At 40.2% G+C, this 16964-nt stretch overlaps 2 protein-coding genes across 3 annotated transcripts in view; both read left to right on the forward strand.

Moving 5' to 3' along the window:
- LOC102225499 (AP-1 complex subunit beta-1) overlaps positions 1 to 2051 on the forward strand; it is a 29839-nt gene extending 27788 nt beyond the window's left edge. The window contains exons 21-22 of the mRNA XM_005813802.3: positions 14 to 168; positions 675 to 2051. Of these exons, the coding sequence (XP_005813859.1) occupies positions 14 to 168; positions 675 to 749 (230 nt within the window). The 3' untranslated portion in view covers positions 750 to 2051. The remainder of the gene's footprint in view (positions 1 to 13; positions 169 to 674) is intronic.
- Positions 2052 to 12789: 10738 nt separating this feature from the next.
- ins (insulin) lies at positions 12790 to 14223 on the forward strand. 2 transcript variants are annotated; one of them, XM_005813801.2, is made up of 3 exons: positions 12790 to 12878; positions 12963 to 13158; positions 13876 to 14223. In XM_005813801.2, exons 2-3 carry the CDS (start codon positions 12975 to 12977, stop codon positions 14043 to 14045), a joined length of 354 nt encoding a protein of 117 aa, XP_005813858.1. In that variant the 5' UTR covers positions 12790 to 12878; positions 12963 to 12974; the 3' UTR covers positions 14046 to 14223. The 2 variants fall into 2 exon arrangements, with proteins under 2 accessions (XP_005813858.1, XP_023198434.1); XM_023342666.1 differs by lacking the exon at positions 12790 to 12878 and having other exon boundaries at positions 12885 to 13158.
- The last annotated feature ends 2741 nt before the right edge of the window (positions 14224 to 16964 follow it).

The following is a 16964-nucleotide window of genomic DNA, read 5'->3' on the forward strand; positions in this document are numbered from 1 at the left end:
TCTGGTCTTTCAGACACAGTGTCTGGCAAACTACAGAATAACAACGTCTACACAATTGCCAAAAGAAACGTGGAAGGCCAGGACATGCTGTACCAGTCACTCAAGTTGACCAATGGCATTTGGATCCTGGCTGAGCTCCGCATTCAACCAGGGAACCCCAATTATACGGTACAGAATATATGTACATGTCGTACAGAGATTTATTTTTAGGAACTAATCAGTTTTACATTTGTATTCCCTGCAAAGTAATTTCTGTTAATTTTTTATTAGCGATGCTGCATATAAACCAACCTTGAAGGTTTAACCTGAAAGAAGCAGCAAAGCACTCATATGTCTGAGAATTCTGTGTTCTTTTTGTAAAAAGTAGTAGATTCCTACCATAAATGTACTGATATGCCTTTCTAGAAAAGGGTTGTAAGTATTCGCCTATTTTAGACATCTGCAGGTGGCGGAGCACAAACACCGGGGGTCCACTGTATTTGTTTCTTTTCAAGTTTTACTACTATTTATTCTACAAATAGTTTTTTCCCTTCTGTAGTTCTGACACCTTCCTTTCTGTTTTACAAATGAACTAAGCTATACATACAGAATTTCCCCCCTAAAAATAGGTGTTAAAACCTTCAAATATGAGAGGAAATTATATTGTTACTTTTTTCTTTTTTTTTTCTCCCCAGCTCTCTCTGAAGTGTCGGGCCCCTGAAGTCTCTCAGTACATCTACCAGATGTATGACTCCATCCTGAAAAACTGAGCTCATGGCTACTCTCCTCCTTCCTGAAAAGTGGCTGTTTATTTTCTGTGCTTGTAACCAACTGCCAGAACAAGATAATTTAAAAAGTAAATGAGAAATAATAATCTGAAATGTTAAGTGCATTTTCACTTTGAAAAGTTATTTTCAATCAGTTGAAATTATTGTGGTTGACATATTTGCATCTTCTGTTGTTTTGGCAGTCTGGAATCGATGCTTATATCTCTGAGTACACTCTCTGTTTATGCTTGTGTCCTAGTAAAAATACTCATCATTCCATCCTTAACTCAGTGTTCATGTTGTGATTGATAGTGAAACTGTCCTGAGAAAGCTTCAGTGATGCCATTTTTTTGTTTCCTCTGCTTTAGATCTTCCTTTCTTTTGGATCTGCCTGTAGAATACTGTAGTTGCTTAATTGCTTGCCATTATTTTTTGTGAAGCATCACAAGAATCACAGTACACACACAAAGCACATATTAAATAGGTTCACAAAAAAAGTGTGTCAAGAATTTAGAGGCAAACAGTAATGTTTTTTATAATTAAACATAAATTGTTGCAAAATGACAAATGTTAGAGAAAATGAAGAATTTAGTTGAGTAACATCTTGACCTCTAATAAGTCAGATTTATTGACTACAATTGGGTGTTTGGTGCTTGTTCTCTACTGCCATGTGTTTGATCTAAATAGTGATTCATTAAAAGTTACTTTTTATGCATATGATGTTTTGCCTCATATTGAACTTTTGTCCAGCAGCCTGTTGATAATTTCAGCATTTAGTTCATGCCTGATAAACATCTTTAATCTAAAAGACAAAAAGCACCTTCTTAATTTGACCATTAAAATAATCACATTAGCTGTTTTTCCCATACATTTTCATTATAAATATTGTTGAAATGCCTTTTTTTCCTCCAAACATCTGTGCATGGCTTTGACATACATTTATTTCTAGTTCATCAAGTATCTACCTCCATGTTTTCTTTTCTTTGTTTCTGTAATGTGCATTATTTATCCTTTTTCTCTTTCGAATACTGTTCTTGTTGTATTCATGCCAGTTTAAGGTTGTAGCGAGCCAGCCAAAATCCAGCTCATAGGACCAAGTGTTCACTGAACTGAAATGCCAGGTTGATGTTTAATAATGTCTTGTCCTCATGAACTGACTAATGTCGGCATTGTGTGGTTCTTGCACCCTCAGGCACAGAGCTGTAGTGTGGTACAATAGTTTAGTGTATGTTGTGTAGCGAATACAAAGCTTTTATCACACTGAAATTTAAATAAAGAATTCCCTCTATCTATTCCACAAATACAGATGAATTTTGCTGTTTTATTTATTGTATGTGCTTTTTGTCTTTACACATTGAAATATATGTGAGACAGCATGAGCCCTGGGCAATTTTACATAAAATATTTTTGAAAATCAAGAAACTAAAAATGAATTGTGATAACTTTAACACTGTATCGCATGGATCTGTTGTGGCAGTGTTTCAAAGCCCAGTTAGCTTTGGCGGAGTAGGCAGTTCATCAGTCTCATAATCTGAAGTTTGTAAGTTCAACCCTCACACAGGGCATGTTTTGGATTTCCTCTCCAGAGTTCACAAGCTGCTCAAGCCTTTGCCAAGTGTTTAGTAATGGAAAATTTTATAATGTGCTCCTCACCCCTCTTCTGATTTAGGTATTTCTACATAGTCTTATGAAATTGGTCAAGCTGCTCTCACATAGACTTCTACGGTGTCATAAACAGCAGGGGAGAGCTCCTTGATCCTGGAGAATATCTGTTACTTCCCCAACGTAGATCTTATCTGCCCTCTTTAGCATGACAGAACAACCTCCTTTCCTTAACAATAGACAAATGGCAAGATCATCTCTGTTGGGCTCCACAGAATTCCTGGTACATCACAATCAGGGATTCACACCTCTAGTCCAATCAAGTCTCTCTTCTCTGACCAGAACCTATAAAAGGAAGCCAGATCCACTGTTAGTCAGAGCAGACTTGACAGACTCCTTTGACTCTGTATTTCTGTTCTCACCTTGCAAGGTTTTAATAAATGTCTTATTTCTTCTCATCCAAACTCTTGTTAAAGTCATTTCTTCCGTGAAGAAATGACTTTAACCATGTCACCATGTTGGAACCATGTCAGTCGTGGTTCCAACATGACAGACATAGACAGCAGGGCCGGCCCAAGGCAAAGCAAACTAAGCAGCCTCTTAGGTCACCAGGGCCACTAAGGGGCCCCCTCAGAGGAGCTGATTTATTTATTTTTTAGTAATAATTTCTATGTCATTATAATATCAATACACACAATTTCAATATGAAATATTTTTACAATAATATATATTTGATAATGTATGTATACATCATTATTTTATGGATAAAAAGAAAAAAATAAATTGCTCCTGGGGCCCTCTGGTGGCCGCAGTAGATACCACACTCTTCGCCTGTGTCATGAGCTGCTGTGTAATGTGCAATGTGCATACAACCGTCCAAAGCTCCGGTCAGAAGTTAAGTAAGCAAAACAATGTCTCTAAAAGAACTTATCCTTCGGGGAGGGAGAAAAGATAAAGGTTTGTTTTAATGTGTCTTGGTAATGTAACGTACAAGATTTGTTAAGCTGCTAATAGAAAATCTCCTTGGTAGCGACCTGGAACGGTCCAGTTCAACAACCAAACATTTATGCTCGGGTCTTTGTGTTTGTGTAAAACTGAGTTTTAACTTTAAATGAGTTGATTCTCCTGCTTGGCTCTGTATATTTCTGAGGTGTTTTTGGCTTCAAAACGCCGTGTTTGATAACTTTGACAACAATAATTAAAGCTTCTCAATGTTTGACATTGTTTAGCAAAATGTTTTTACGTCAGGCTACTTAGCTGCTACATCGATGAGCTGCTCTATGCTGTAGTTGGGGACATGTTTGCTGTTGAGCATATTCATTTTGTGGCTAAAACAAACATTATTTTTACATCAACTTCTAAGTTATGTGAAACTTCTGTAAAAATCATTTGAAAGCTCAGAATCAGTCCAGTACCAATCCACATTCTCAGGGGAGAAAGACTCACCTGTTATACATTCTATTTTTAGATATTGGAGTAATGCTTAAGAGGAATGTATTGCTGTGCAACACCCCCCCCCCCCAGGTCTCTCACTCTCTACTTCCTCTTCTGAGAGGGGAGATGTTCTACCAGCTATCAGTCTAACTGGTGAAATGAGTTTCCTAAATCTGCTGGGATTTACCCTGTCTAGAACTTAAGTAAACTCTGTTTAAACTGGTGTCGAGAAAGACTCGCTTGGTTTCTGACGGCCTCCATCCAGGTGTCCCACCCTTCTTCCCCCTGTGAATTAGCCAGACTTAGCGGCCTGCAGCCAACTAGTTTCACAGAGCACACCTGTTAACTGTCGCTCTTTCTCTTTATTACAACTTGCATTTGTTATTGAACCAGGTAGGTTTTAGTGACTCGGGCGAGTCCCAAGGATGTTGTTTTACATATAGTCTTGGGCTAATAGCAAACTATAAAACATTTTCCAGCTCTTCCTCTCCAGAATCAAACATCACAGCTATTTTACAACCATCAAAGAACTTTGAGGTGACTCATTAATTGATCTCAGGGATCTCTGTTGGTCTGATGAGCTTTCGTTTCTGCATGGATGGTGAGGTCACAAAGGACTTGGGTGCTGGCAGGAAGAGTACTGACTTAGAGCGGCAGGTCTTGGGTCTTAGGGTGACTTCCTCATGTGTGTAGCAGTCCTCAGCTTCTTGCCTTGCGCCTCTGAAGCTCCCTTCATCTTGTCTCACAATCTTTCTGGTCCGTTGAGATGTAGACGAGCTGAAGGAAGGCACCAGTTCTTCTTTGCCTTTGTTCTTTGTCTGCCTTTGTCTTGGCCTTGAGCTTGGTCTTTGGGGTCTGAACCCAGCCGATGAGAGAAGTGCGATTTGAAGCCACATGTTGCGGGGCTGACGGGTTGATCCCCATGCGCCGGACAGTCTTTGGCTCTTTGGCCCCGGCTCTTCTTCAGCTGCAGAGTTCTTTGTCCATCTCGATCTTGGCTCAAAGCTGCCTGGAGGATCCAACCAAAGATTCCTCTTTTGCACTCATCTTTTATAGGGTTTATCCACCCTTCTGGTGTGTTTACATTGGCTAGCACTGTTTCTGTGCTTGTTTCATTGGCTGACTGCTTGGACAGATGATCTCATATCCATCGTTGTCTTATAGACATTATACTGATGTCTGTTCTAATGACCCAGGGTTGCTCAACGGTCCTCATAGTCCATTGCCTGCACAACCTTTTATTTGAAAAGTTTAAGTTGTTCAGCAATCTGTTTCCAAATAAGGCATTGATCATCTCTGCTCTTCTGTTAGTTCCCACTTTTCCCCTAACCTTTCACCTACCATCTACCTCCAACACAACATCAGTGATTTTTAATTGCAGTTACATGTTTTACACCATTTCAAGTTCAATGTCAAAATCACATTTAGAACTTCTTTAGCTTCTCTGATTTAGCATTCATTTATATATATATATATATATCAAGGAGCACGAGAAACTAGAGAAATACCAGGGCCTCAGGGAGGAACTGGAGAGGGCCTGGAAGGTGAAGACCACAGTGGTGCCTGTGGTCATCGGGGCCCTCGGGGCAGTCACCCCCAAACTGGACCAATGGCTACAACAGATCCCAGGAACAACATCAGACATCTCAGTCCAGAAATGTGCAGTCCTTGGCACAGCCAAGATACTGCGCAGAACCCTCAAGCTCCCAGGCCTCTGGTAGAGGACCCGAGCTCAGAGGATAAGAACCACCCGCGGTGGGTGAGAAGGGAATTTTTATATATATATATATATATATATATATTTTTTTTTTTTACCCCTCCAGGGGGTCTTTTGTGGGCTCTAGTGTCCCTTATATTATAGTAGGCTGACAGGAAACGGGGAAGGAGACGGGGGAAGACATGCGGCAAATGTCGTCGGGTCCGGGAGTCGAACCCGCGACGGCCGCGTCGAGGACTCAAGGCCTCCAAATACGGGTCGCGCTAACAACTACGCCACCACGGCACGCCCATTCATTTATAATTTTATAACCATAACATATTAGTTACTCTTATTATAATCTTAATGTGAGTTATTACAGATGTTTTCTGAAAAGAAACCAAGAATAATTTATGATTCTAATTATTTGATACCAACGTTACTTGTTTTTTTTGTATTTCCACAAGTGTAAGTGTAAGTATTATCATAAGTAAACCAATAATAATATAAGTATTTTACTTTGAATCTTATCAAATTACTCAAAATGTTTAGATTTAATTCTTTAAAACTGCTTTGAAATAAGGAATAGTCTCAGCTATTTTTATAAATCTGCAAGCTGGAAACTTACTTCTCTTTTTTTTCCCTTGAAACCTGCTCTTCCTGTTTCATGACTTTCTCTGTCTGATTATGATTTCTTATGATTAGATAGAAAAAAGACGTAGAATTATAGCAAAGTTTTCAGGAGACAAAAACAACACACAACCAGATTTATTTTATTGAAGTTTAAGTCTACTGTTGGGCCTTGATGTCACTTGAGTGATTAATTTTAAAGATAACTTTATTTATTGTTACTGTTAAACTAAAATCTCCAGCATGGGGAAGTGGGATGATCTCTGGTTTTCTTGACACCCCCTCTTCGAGGTCAGACCTTTCACATGCTGGGAGTCCATTGCCCTCCTGCAGGTCTATGTCCTTATCCCCTGGAAAGAGAAGAGGTTCGTCTGGGATGTGAAGATGCAGATTCTTCATCCTCAGTTGTCACAAAGTGCTCAGTATAGTCATCAAAACTCCACTTGTCTTGACAGTATTTAATGAAAGAATGTCATGAATATGTGTGTATGTATTCCATCTTAAGTAGGGCTGCACCGATTGCAGTTTTCTGGCCGATCCCTGGTTACCGATCTCTAAAAAGCTTGACCTGCCGATTTTGATTTTGGCTGATATGAATATTTTTTGTCTGAAATGTTGCTAAATATAGCAAGAATGTCACAGTGAGGTGAATATTGTTAACTGTAAACGTGCAGACCTGACCTGGTGGATTGGTCTGTCAGTCAAACCTCTCACTGTAGAGCACCAGAGGACAGAGACTGATTTTTAAACCTTGGCTAATGAAGATAAGATTAGGGAATAAGATGGGCTTCACATGGAAGTATCGGCCAATCACGATTCCATCGCTGTGTTCAGGGAAGCGCTGATTAATAATCGAGAAATAAATATCAAGCCTGGAAACTAGATATCGTCATGGACTGAATGTTATGTTTTTAACGTAATCTTTGCTTGTCTTGCGGGGTGCAGGCGGTTGCCACGGTAACAGGTGTGCTTAAACTACAAAGAGAGAGAGAGAGAGTAAAAAGGTAGGAGTGGTTTTGAGTCGATCACCTGTTGGGGTTATTTTACCTTTGTTTCCCTTTGCTGTGGCGCGTTACAGCCGCTGTAGTTTCTAAACGTTGGGCTAATTTCCTTGTTTGTTTGTGAGTATACATCATTCACAACAAACATCAAATAAAACAAATATATTTCATAAAATTTTAACAAACAAATGGCTTCTACCGCAGTAATTATGTGAAATCAAATTAATTATATCCCAGCTTCAGAAGATTTGCCTTTACCTTTACAGAGCTCTTTGGTTCCTCCTGTCAGTCTGTAGCTTCTCATATGGGCTCTTTGCACCTCAGCTTCCGCGTTCAGGGAAAAGCGGCTCAATTGTTTCTGATCTATTGAAAAAGGCTCTTTACACTGGGTGTTTGCAGGGCTTGTCCAAGGTAACAATTAATGATGTACATCGATCCAAAGCTCCAACAAGTAAGCTGGAGAAAGGTTTTAACGTACGCCTCATTATACATTCACAGATACAAAGGTGAGTTTTAATTTCTTTAAACTTTGTGCCTAACATTAGCTTTAGCTTATGCTAGTAGGCAATATTCTTAGACATTTGTCTTGTAAAAATGTGCTATTTAAGTATTTAAACATTTTTCATCCATTCTAACGGACAATGTTTCTACCTTGTGTTCAAGTATATTACGTGCGTTTATTGTCATTAGTGTCAGAGACCAAGTAACGGGGATTTTACGGTTCAGGCTTTTTGCTTCTGAAGCCTGAGGAACAACAAGCCCATAGCTTAACAGTAGAGCAGCTCTGGTGTCGGAGTTCTAGTTCAGCTGACGGTTCAGGTTCAGAGTTGTTGCTTTTAGAAAAATATGGCCGTGTTCCTTAATGTCTCTGTGTTATTTCGCTTTATTAGTTTTGCATGCTTCTTGTGAAGCAGGACAGTGTTTACAGCAGTGTGTACAGGAAAATCAGTTGCTCGACTGTCTGGCTCTGGTCTGCTCTCTCGTTCCCATAAACTCTCTTTCAGGCTGAATACAGAAGTGATTCCATGAAAATAACACAGGAGTCTCCTTTACCTTCTTCTTTAGGCTGAGGAAGTTGATCCGGAGTGAAGTGAAGGCTGTAAACTTTGCTGTGCAGCGTTAGCTTTAACTGGTAGCAACGAATATTTACAAGCCACCGTCTTCTTAATTCAGGACCGCTTGGAAATCCATGAAAACTTAAAAGCCCATTATATTAGGAAGACAACAAAGTGCATAATATTGTTTTATTTGCGTGTGAAATACGACTTTGTCTTTTCTAGCTGTCACGGTAACTCAAAGCGGAAAAAAGAGAGCCGCATTTGCGCATGCGGTTGTGACGTCAGCGCGGCAGGTGCAAAGAGCCCATTGAGGTCATCAAACCAAATTTCAGATCCATAACTGACTGACACCTGCTGGCCTCAGGTTTGCAACCAGCTTGTGACTGAGAAACCAGTAACCTCCTCCCAGATGATGACATGAACTTGTTAGTTCCTCTGTCCATTGTAGTAGCTGATATGTTGTGAAAATCCGGTAGAAATGATGGACTAATCGAGTCATGTTTACATAGAAACAACGCGCCCGAGGCTTTGTTTGTGAGACTTGCGGTGACATGGGTCGGTTGTGGGCGGAGCTTGGTAAGGTCCATGACTCTCTCACCTGACCTCACCACTCTATTCGTTGCTATTCAGAGGTGTTATATGCTCCAAACCATAGAGATACTGCTGGTCAGTATACATCATTGATGAGGAAGGGTGTGTGACTTGGCTGATTTTTCATGAAATCAACAACAATTTCTTTTGTTTGGTAACATTCAGGATTAGATGGTTTGTATCACACCAGTCCACCAGATGTTTCAACTCCTCTCTGTAGGCCAGATGAAACCCACCACTGTCGTATTATCTGCATACTTTAAGACATGGTTCATACTGAACTTAGCATGGCAGTAAAGGGTCATCAGGTTGAAGAGCAGTGAGCTCAGTACACAGCCCTGGGGGGAGGGAGCCAGTGCAGAGGGAGATGACCCTTGAAGTATTTTTCCCATCTTTCACAAGCTGTGGTCTGTCTGCGAGGAAATCCAGCAGCCAGTTGCAAGGGGGGAGTTGAGCCTAAGGGTAGCTGGTTGGCTCACCAGGTGCTGGGAGATGATTTTGTTGAATGCTGACACACGGGGGGTCAGACCTTCAGTTCTTGAAACTCCCCACAAAATAATCCCTCATAAAAATTAACCTGCTGGACAGCAAACAAGGTAAAAAGCTGGCTGTGTCTGATGGAACCTGTTTCTTACAGCCATATTAAATGCAGTGACAGATTAGTGGATAAGACCAAGTTAGCATGTTGCTTACTTATGTCGATGCTAAATTATTCTTCCATCAAGCACAACCAGTTTATAGTTAACATTATAAGTTAACTTTTTAAACAAATGACTTGATTTAATTTTTTCTTAATTTAAAAAAAAACTGGAAATCTGAGGTGTTTAGTTTGAGTCAACAAAAGATTTTCTTTAACATTTTTAAGTAAACATGTCTTTATATTTCAATCTTATAAACTTAAGCATGGTGATTTTTTTTGAGTAGAGTTGATAAATCACAGCTCTAAAGTGTGAAAATCTGGTAAGATTTCTTTTAATTGATTGACAATTCTAATATATTAGGGCTGTCAATCTATTATATATATATATACTGTATGTGTGTGTATGCATTACAAAGTACATGAAACACATCTCTACAAAAGTATTCCAAGTTCTATCTTCTAAGACCTCCATTAACATTTTCCAGCCCATTGAGTTTCCATTGAAAGTAACAAACATCCTCTCACAAAAGCTCCGTCAGCACCTCAGTGACATCCATTAGGTAGTGTGTGTGTGTTTTTTGTACAAGCACATAAGATCTTTTTCTAGTGTAATCACATACCTTCTGAAAACTATAGGCTTTATAGGAATCATTATTATACCAAATTGCCCTTATGTGGTTTAATAGTTTGAGCTATGGTATAAATTAAGTTTGTCTTAAGGTTAAAGCTACTAGCATACTTTTAGTTCTCAATGTTCAGACAAGTGTTGGGCTTTGGCACAAGTAGGGAGACTGACATGAAAACCTATTCAAAATCCTAAATAAAGTCCTAGAATCTGTGTGTCCTACAGGAGAAAACTACAAAAAATATTTTTGTGAATAATTTTTTAAGCTTAGTTTTGTCACGATGTGGTGTGGCGGTGGACCCAAACGCAGCAGGCAGTAGACGTAGAAATAAATTAATGTTTTAATGAAGAAAATTAACCAACAGAAAATCCAAAATCCAAAAACAAAACAAACTGGAAACACAAGGGAACAACAATCAGGTTGATGAGATAGACTGGCGAGTTGTGACTGGGTTAGAAGAGCTTAAATACTGGGAGGTAGTAAATGGAACAAAGGCCTAGCTAGATGAGAAGAGTGATTTCAGTAGTTTGCACAGGAGCTAGCTGAGGGGCGGGGAGAAGGTGGAAACTAAGGAGATCTGCTGGGAACACCAAAGGGAGGAAACTGGGAACTGAAAAATACTACTTAGAGTAAGGAAAACCTGATGAACTAGGAGAGAAAGATATGAGAGAACCTAAATTAAAATAAGGCTGATCTAACAACAATAAGAACTAAGGAACATAGAGCTAGAGAAACTAGGAGATCTAAACAAAGAAATTACCTTAAGGACTGAAAATAAGGAAAGCAATAAGAATTCTTATTTCACTAAATACCTCAAATAATATAAAAGGACCATGAAGGGATGAACTAAAGTGAACTAAAACATGAAGCTAAATAAAATGAGAAGCAAAACTAACCCAAAAACCCAAAGTCCTGACAAGTTTACCACTAGGCTAAATTTAGTTAACCACTTTAAATACAAATAAGAAAACTCTAGCACACAGACATTTTACTCTCTGCTTGTTAAATTTTTTTTTCTGCTCCTTACCTGTTTATATATTAAATGGTTGAATGAATTTCAGTTTGTTTTATACATGGAAAAAAATACTTTTGTTTTCCTGCTTTATACTTCTTACTTTATCTGTGCTCCATTCATTTAAACCAGGGGTGCCCAAAGTCGGTCCTCGAGGGCCGGCATCCTGCACGTTTTAGTTTTCTCCCTGGTAGTACCAAGAACCTTTTCAGCATGTCAGTGTTCTTAGGCCTTCTAATGAGCCATCATTTGATTCAGGGAGAGAACTAAAACATGCAGGAAAACTGGAGGACTGACTTTGGGCACACATGATTTAAACAATCGCAAATAAATGATCCATTTTGTATAGAATTGCCTGCCTTTCTGTTGCAAAGGAACACTAGATTCACTCTGAGCAACGTTATTCCAGCTCTTTAGAGGGCCAGCAGTATGCAAAATCTTTTTTTTTTTAGATTTGCATTATGTGTATAATGTTATTCCCTCATCAAAAATATACCTGGAGAGTTGCCTTGATTCTTTATCTGTTTGAGAAATCTTTTAAGCTCTATGGAAGCTATTCAGCTGTGCAAAATGCCTGGGTGGCTGCAGTTTCTATGCTTCTGAGCTTCAGCCTCACAGAGCACCCTTCTCTCACTCAGTTCCTTCAAACTAGTCAGCAAAATTTAGCAAACATTTGGTGGAACTGCGCATCTTCTGAGCTCATTATACGAGCTGCTATTCAGTGAAACTCTGGTGAAAACGTTAAAGTGTTAATAGAGGAGCAATGTGATATCCTGAATTTGAGAAAGAACAGGAGTTTTTAAAGAGATAGAGATCCCATTTGAAGGCATTAAATTCTGAAGTAAAATTTCTTTTAAGTCATATTTGATATCTGCAGCATTTTTCTAATAACTGAAGGTAACACAGTTACTTGATTGTACTATAAAGTGGCACTAGGTACCTGGAAAATACATAATATTGTCCTTTTAATAAATGTTTGAAATAAAAATATGTTGTAGAAGGCAAAAATCCTATTTCACTGGTCCCTGGTGTAGACTAATCTTTCACTAATTTAGTGTAATTAAATCATAATTGGGTTTTTCCAATTAAAAAATGTAGCGAGGACATGAAGAGCATTATTGGTGTTCCTTATAATATGAAGGTAAGGTGAAAAGATTCTTAATAAAACTACTAAATAAACAATTTTTGAAGCAACAAATCCCAATCATTGCCAGTCCTAATTGTATTTGTATCTTGTTTACTATTTCAGCCCAGAAAGAAAAACAACAAAAACACTTATCAGATAAAAACTGATTAGAAATCCAAACTCGGAAGGGATTGGATTCAACTTCTTTAACTTCAGCAGATGGAGCAGAAGGTTATTAGCAGATCAATATTTGTCAGTATGAGGTGATTGGATTATTTTGGCTCATTAGCTCTTGTTTGCTTTAGTAAGTGCTGGAACCACTCAATCAGAAATACAAAGTGGTACTGAGCATATGCTGACCAGCAGCTTAGTTCACAGACGTCACACCATCATTATAATTTCTAAGTCTTTTTGGACTCAGTCAGACTTACATTTATTTACCTTTAAAATATGTATTTGCTTACATAAAACAAGTGACATGAAGAGCATTTTCTGTTTGTTTTTATCTTGAACTTATGCCTTGAATTGCTTCATCAGATGCATGTTTCCATTGTAAAACTAAAGAACTGAGAAAGTGGGGTTGGGCTTGTGTTTGAAGAAGTGTTGGGTTATAAAAGGAGGCGACTCCTTTCATTCTGCCTCACACTAACCTGCTCTCAGCTGCCTTTGCTCTTAGTCTTCATCAGAGCTTCACCTCCTCCTTAGACTCACGACAAGTGAGTGATTCTTCTCCACCTCTCCTGATGACCCCCTCTTTGTTTTGCTGCTCTTGTCTAAAGAATCTGTCTGTGTGTCTTCAGTTCTCCTCCGGCATGGCAGCATTGTGGCTTCAGTCCTTCTCTCTGCTGGTCTTACTGGTTGTATCGTGGCCCGGCTCCCAGGGCGTTGCACCGCCGCAGCATCTATGCGGTTCTCACCTGGTTGACGCTCTCTACCTGGTCTGTGGGGACAGAGGCTTCTTCTACAGCCCCAAGAGGGATGTGGACCATCTCCTGGGTGAGACATCAAAATTTTACCACTTTTATTTGTTGGAGAAAAAAAAAAGTAACCCCCCGCCCCCAGCTTTTAAAGTAAAGAAACAAAATAGTAACTCTAAATGCTCTAAGCAGGACTTTTGTGTTGGAAATCACATTTTTAAACAGTTATTTGGCTCTTTTATGTGCAGTGTATTTTTTAATCCCTTTATTATTTTTGTGAATATGTTATATCTGTTTATAAACATGTTTTGTTCCAAGCAAGCTTTTCAAGGGGTTTCTTCCTTGTTGCCATGCATATATTATGTAATTATTCTGGTCGTCTGTGACTCTTTCTCAGATGACCATTATTTTAGTCACCTGCTTAAAATAATAACCTAATTCATTTTTTTGCCAAAATCACTTTTGGCGAAAAACGACAATGGCAAATAACATAGAAAAGTGACAATATCCTTATCTTTGCTCTTATTTGTGGTCCTCTGAACCCTTTTTTCAAGGCTTCAAATTGCGAATCCATTGTGTCCCACTCAGGTTAGGATGTTCAGTTCTGCTTCCTTCTTGTGTTGGATTTTAAAATATATGTTATTTTCTTTATATATTGTTATTACTAATGTGATAGGTGACTGTTACCTCTTGTTTAATACCAGTCAACAACATGCATCAGTACTCCCCCCCCCCTGTGTTTCTAGTCAATGATTTTCTATTTGAACCCTTTCTTCTCTTTGTTTTTCTCCTCCAGGGTTCCTCCCTTCAAAGACAGGCACAGGGTCGACTCATGGCGGTGAGAACGAGGTGGCCGAGTTGGCCTTTAAGGACCAGATGGAGATGATGGTTAAGAGGTCAGGCATCGTCGAGCAGTGCTGCCACAGGCCCTGCAGTATCTTTGACCTGCAGAACTACTGCAACTAATCGGCGTGCAGACAGTCCATGTGGAGCCAGTGACTGAGCGCAGTTTGATTTGTTGGTTAATTTAGAGTGAACCTTATCTTAGTAGCGTGAATCTCTTCCAGAGAACCGTCTGCAGTCAATGACCTGCTGAGAGATGGATTATTTTTGCAAGAAAATAAAGTTTTATGATTTGAGACAACATCAGGGTACGTGTGTTTTCTTATATGGACTTTTATACTTAAAAAGAAATTTGTAAAATGTGTCCATCAAATATTATTTCGGGTAATATTTATTAGCATCCCTGGTAAGAAATATGGAAAAAAATACTTCTTTTTTTTTTCCAAATCATTATTTACAAACTCCCACCTTCAATTTGAGTAAATCTAAATAATGCTTGCTTTTTTTTTTTTTTTTTTTTTACTTTATATGAAATATTGCTTTGTTGTTAATGTGTGCATTCCCCGTATGCCAACAGGACAGCACTTGGATTTCATTTATAACATACAATGTTGGACTTTATGACTCTTATCCATTCCTCTTTGCCCAATTTCTGTACAGTACATCATCCTAGATTGTTTTTAATGCTTTATTTTGCAATTGGCTGCCCAATATCCAGTCACATATGTTCCTGCAACAATTCTTATGTTGTAAAAACAGAATTCAAAGATGAGCAATTCTCAATTTCTGACAGAGCTTGCAGTTAATGACACTATTCACTCTAAGAAGGTCTTGGTTTATAGACTAGAATAAAGCCCACAGCATCATAGATCCTCGACCAAACATAACGTTAGGCATAAAGGCCATTTCCAAACATCTATTTTTTTTTCTTACACCAAATTCACATAAAGTTTTGAAAAGCTCAATCTTGGTCTCAACTGACGAAAGGAAATGACTCTGTGTAAGGGTCTAGAGGAAATTAAACTTATTTAAGTTTTTATGACGTTGAGACAGAAAATACATTTTTCCAATAGAATAGAATATTTTATTAATCCCCAACGGGAAATAGCTCATTTGTTATTTGTTGACAAGCTACTCCATGCAGATATAACCATAAATATATTTATATAAATATTATATATACCCTCATAATACACAAGATTATTACACAAGAAATCGTGTGTTTCATGAGAGTTCAATGTGAGAGACCAAAAAGCTTTATTTCAGCGAAAGAAGTGAAAAACGGACAATCTGTGAATTCTCAGAACTACATTCAATTTTCAGCCTTATTAGCTTTGGAACAGCATAGAAATGCTGAGATGCAGTAGTTCTGGTGGTTTGAAGCTGGAAACAAGTCTAAATTTTGAGTTTCATGAGTTTTGAATGTAAGAGACCAATAAAGTGTTTTCTCGGCGAGAGAAGTGAAAAAGTGACAATATGTAAATGCTGAGATGCAGTAGTTCTGGTTGTTTGAAACTGGAACCAAGTCTAAATGTTGTATTTCATGAGTACTGAGTACTGACCGAAGACCTCAATGATGAGTAAAAACATTGGACTTTGTGTTCCCTCGCCCAGACGCGGGTCAACGGGGCCCCACTCTGGAGCCAGGCCTGGAGGGGGCCACGACAGCGAGCGTCTGGTGGCCGGGCTTTTTCCCATGGAGCCCGGCCGGGCTTAACCCGAAGAGGAAACATGGGTCCACCCTCCCATGGGCCCACCACCTGTGAGAGGGGCCAAAAGGGTCGGGTGCATTGTGAGATGGGTGGCGGTCGAGGGAGGGGACCCTGGCGGTCCAATCCTCAGTTGCAGAAGCTGGCTCTTGGGACATGTAATGTCACCTCTCTGGTGGGGAAGAAGCCAGAGCTAGTGTGTGAGGTTGAGAGGTTCTGGCTAGAAATAGTCGGTCTCACCTTGACACATGGCTCTGTTTCTGGAACCAGTCTCCTTGAGAGGGGCTGGATGTACTTCCACTCTGGAGTTGCCCAAGGTGAAAGGTGTCGGGCAGGAGTGGGCATACTTGTTGCTCCCCATCTCGGCGCCTGTACATTGGGGTTTACCCCAATGAAAGAGAGGGTAGCCTCCCTCCGCCTACGGGTGGGGGGACGTGTCCTGACTGTCGTTTGTGCTTACAGGCCAAACGGCAGTTCAGATTACCCACCCTTCTTGGAGTCCCTAGAGGGGGTACCGGAGAGTGCCCCTCCAGGGGACTCCTGTGTTCTCCTGGGGGACTTCAACGCTCACGTGGGCAATGACAGTGAGACCTTGAGGGGCGTAGTTGGGAGGAATGGCCCCCCCGATCTGAACTCAAGTGGTATTCTGTTGTTGGACTTCTGTGCTCGTCACGGATTGTCCGTAACGAACACCATGTTCAAGCATAAGGGTGTCCACATGTGCACTTGGCACCAGGACACCGTAGGCCGCAGTTCGATGATCGACTTTGTCATCGTTTCATCGGATCTGCGGCCGTATGTCTTGGACACTCGGGTGAAGAGAGGTGCGGAGCTGTCCACTGACCACTACCTGGTAGTGAGTTGGCTCTGGTGGTGAGGGAGGAAGCTGGTCAGACCTGGCAGGCCCAAATGTGTTGTGAGGGTCTGCTGGGAATGTCTGGCGGAATCCCCTGTGAGACGGAGCTTTAACTCCCATCTCCTGCAGAAATTTGAACACGTTCTGGGGGAAGTGGGGGATATTGAGTCTGATGGAGGCATGTTCCATGCCTCCATTTTTGAGGCTGCTCATCTGAGCTGTGGCCTCAAGGTTGTCGGTGCCTGTCGTGGCGGCAACCCTCGAACCCGTTGGTGGACACCTTCGGTGAGGGATGCCGTCAGGCTGAATTAGGAGTCCTATCAGGCCTTTTTGGCCTGTGGGACTCCGGAAGCAGCTGATGGGTACCGGCAGGCGAAGCGGCATGCGGCTCAGGTGGTCGCTGAGGCAAAAACTCGGGTGTGGAAGGAGTTTGGAGAGGCCATGGAGAAAGACTTCTGTACGGCTTCGAAGCGATTC

Source organism: Xiphophorus maculatus, chromosome 11, assembly GCF_002775205.1.
Source record: "Xiphophorus maculatus strain JP 163 A chromosome 11, X_maculatus-5.0-male, whole genome shotgun sequence".
In the NCBI taxonomy this organism is placed as follows: Eukaryota; Metazoa; Chordata; class Actinopteri; order Cyprinodontiformes; family Poeciliidae; genus Xiphophorus; species Xiphophorus maculatus.

Bases quoted from the DNA above. Each gene is read 5' to 3' on its own strand.
- ins (XM_023342666.1), top strand. From the start codon at position 12,906: ATGACCCCCTCTTTGTTTTGCTGCTCTTGTCTAAAGAATCTGTCTGTG. The intron at 13,159-13,875 runs GTGAGACATCAA...TTTCTCCTCCAG, and splicing joins GGATGTGGACCATCTCCTGG to GGTTCCTCCCTTCAAAGACA.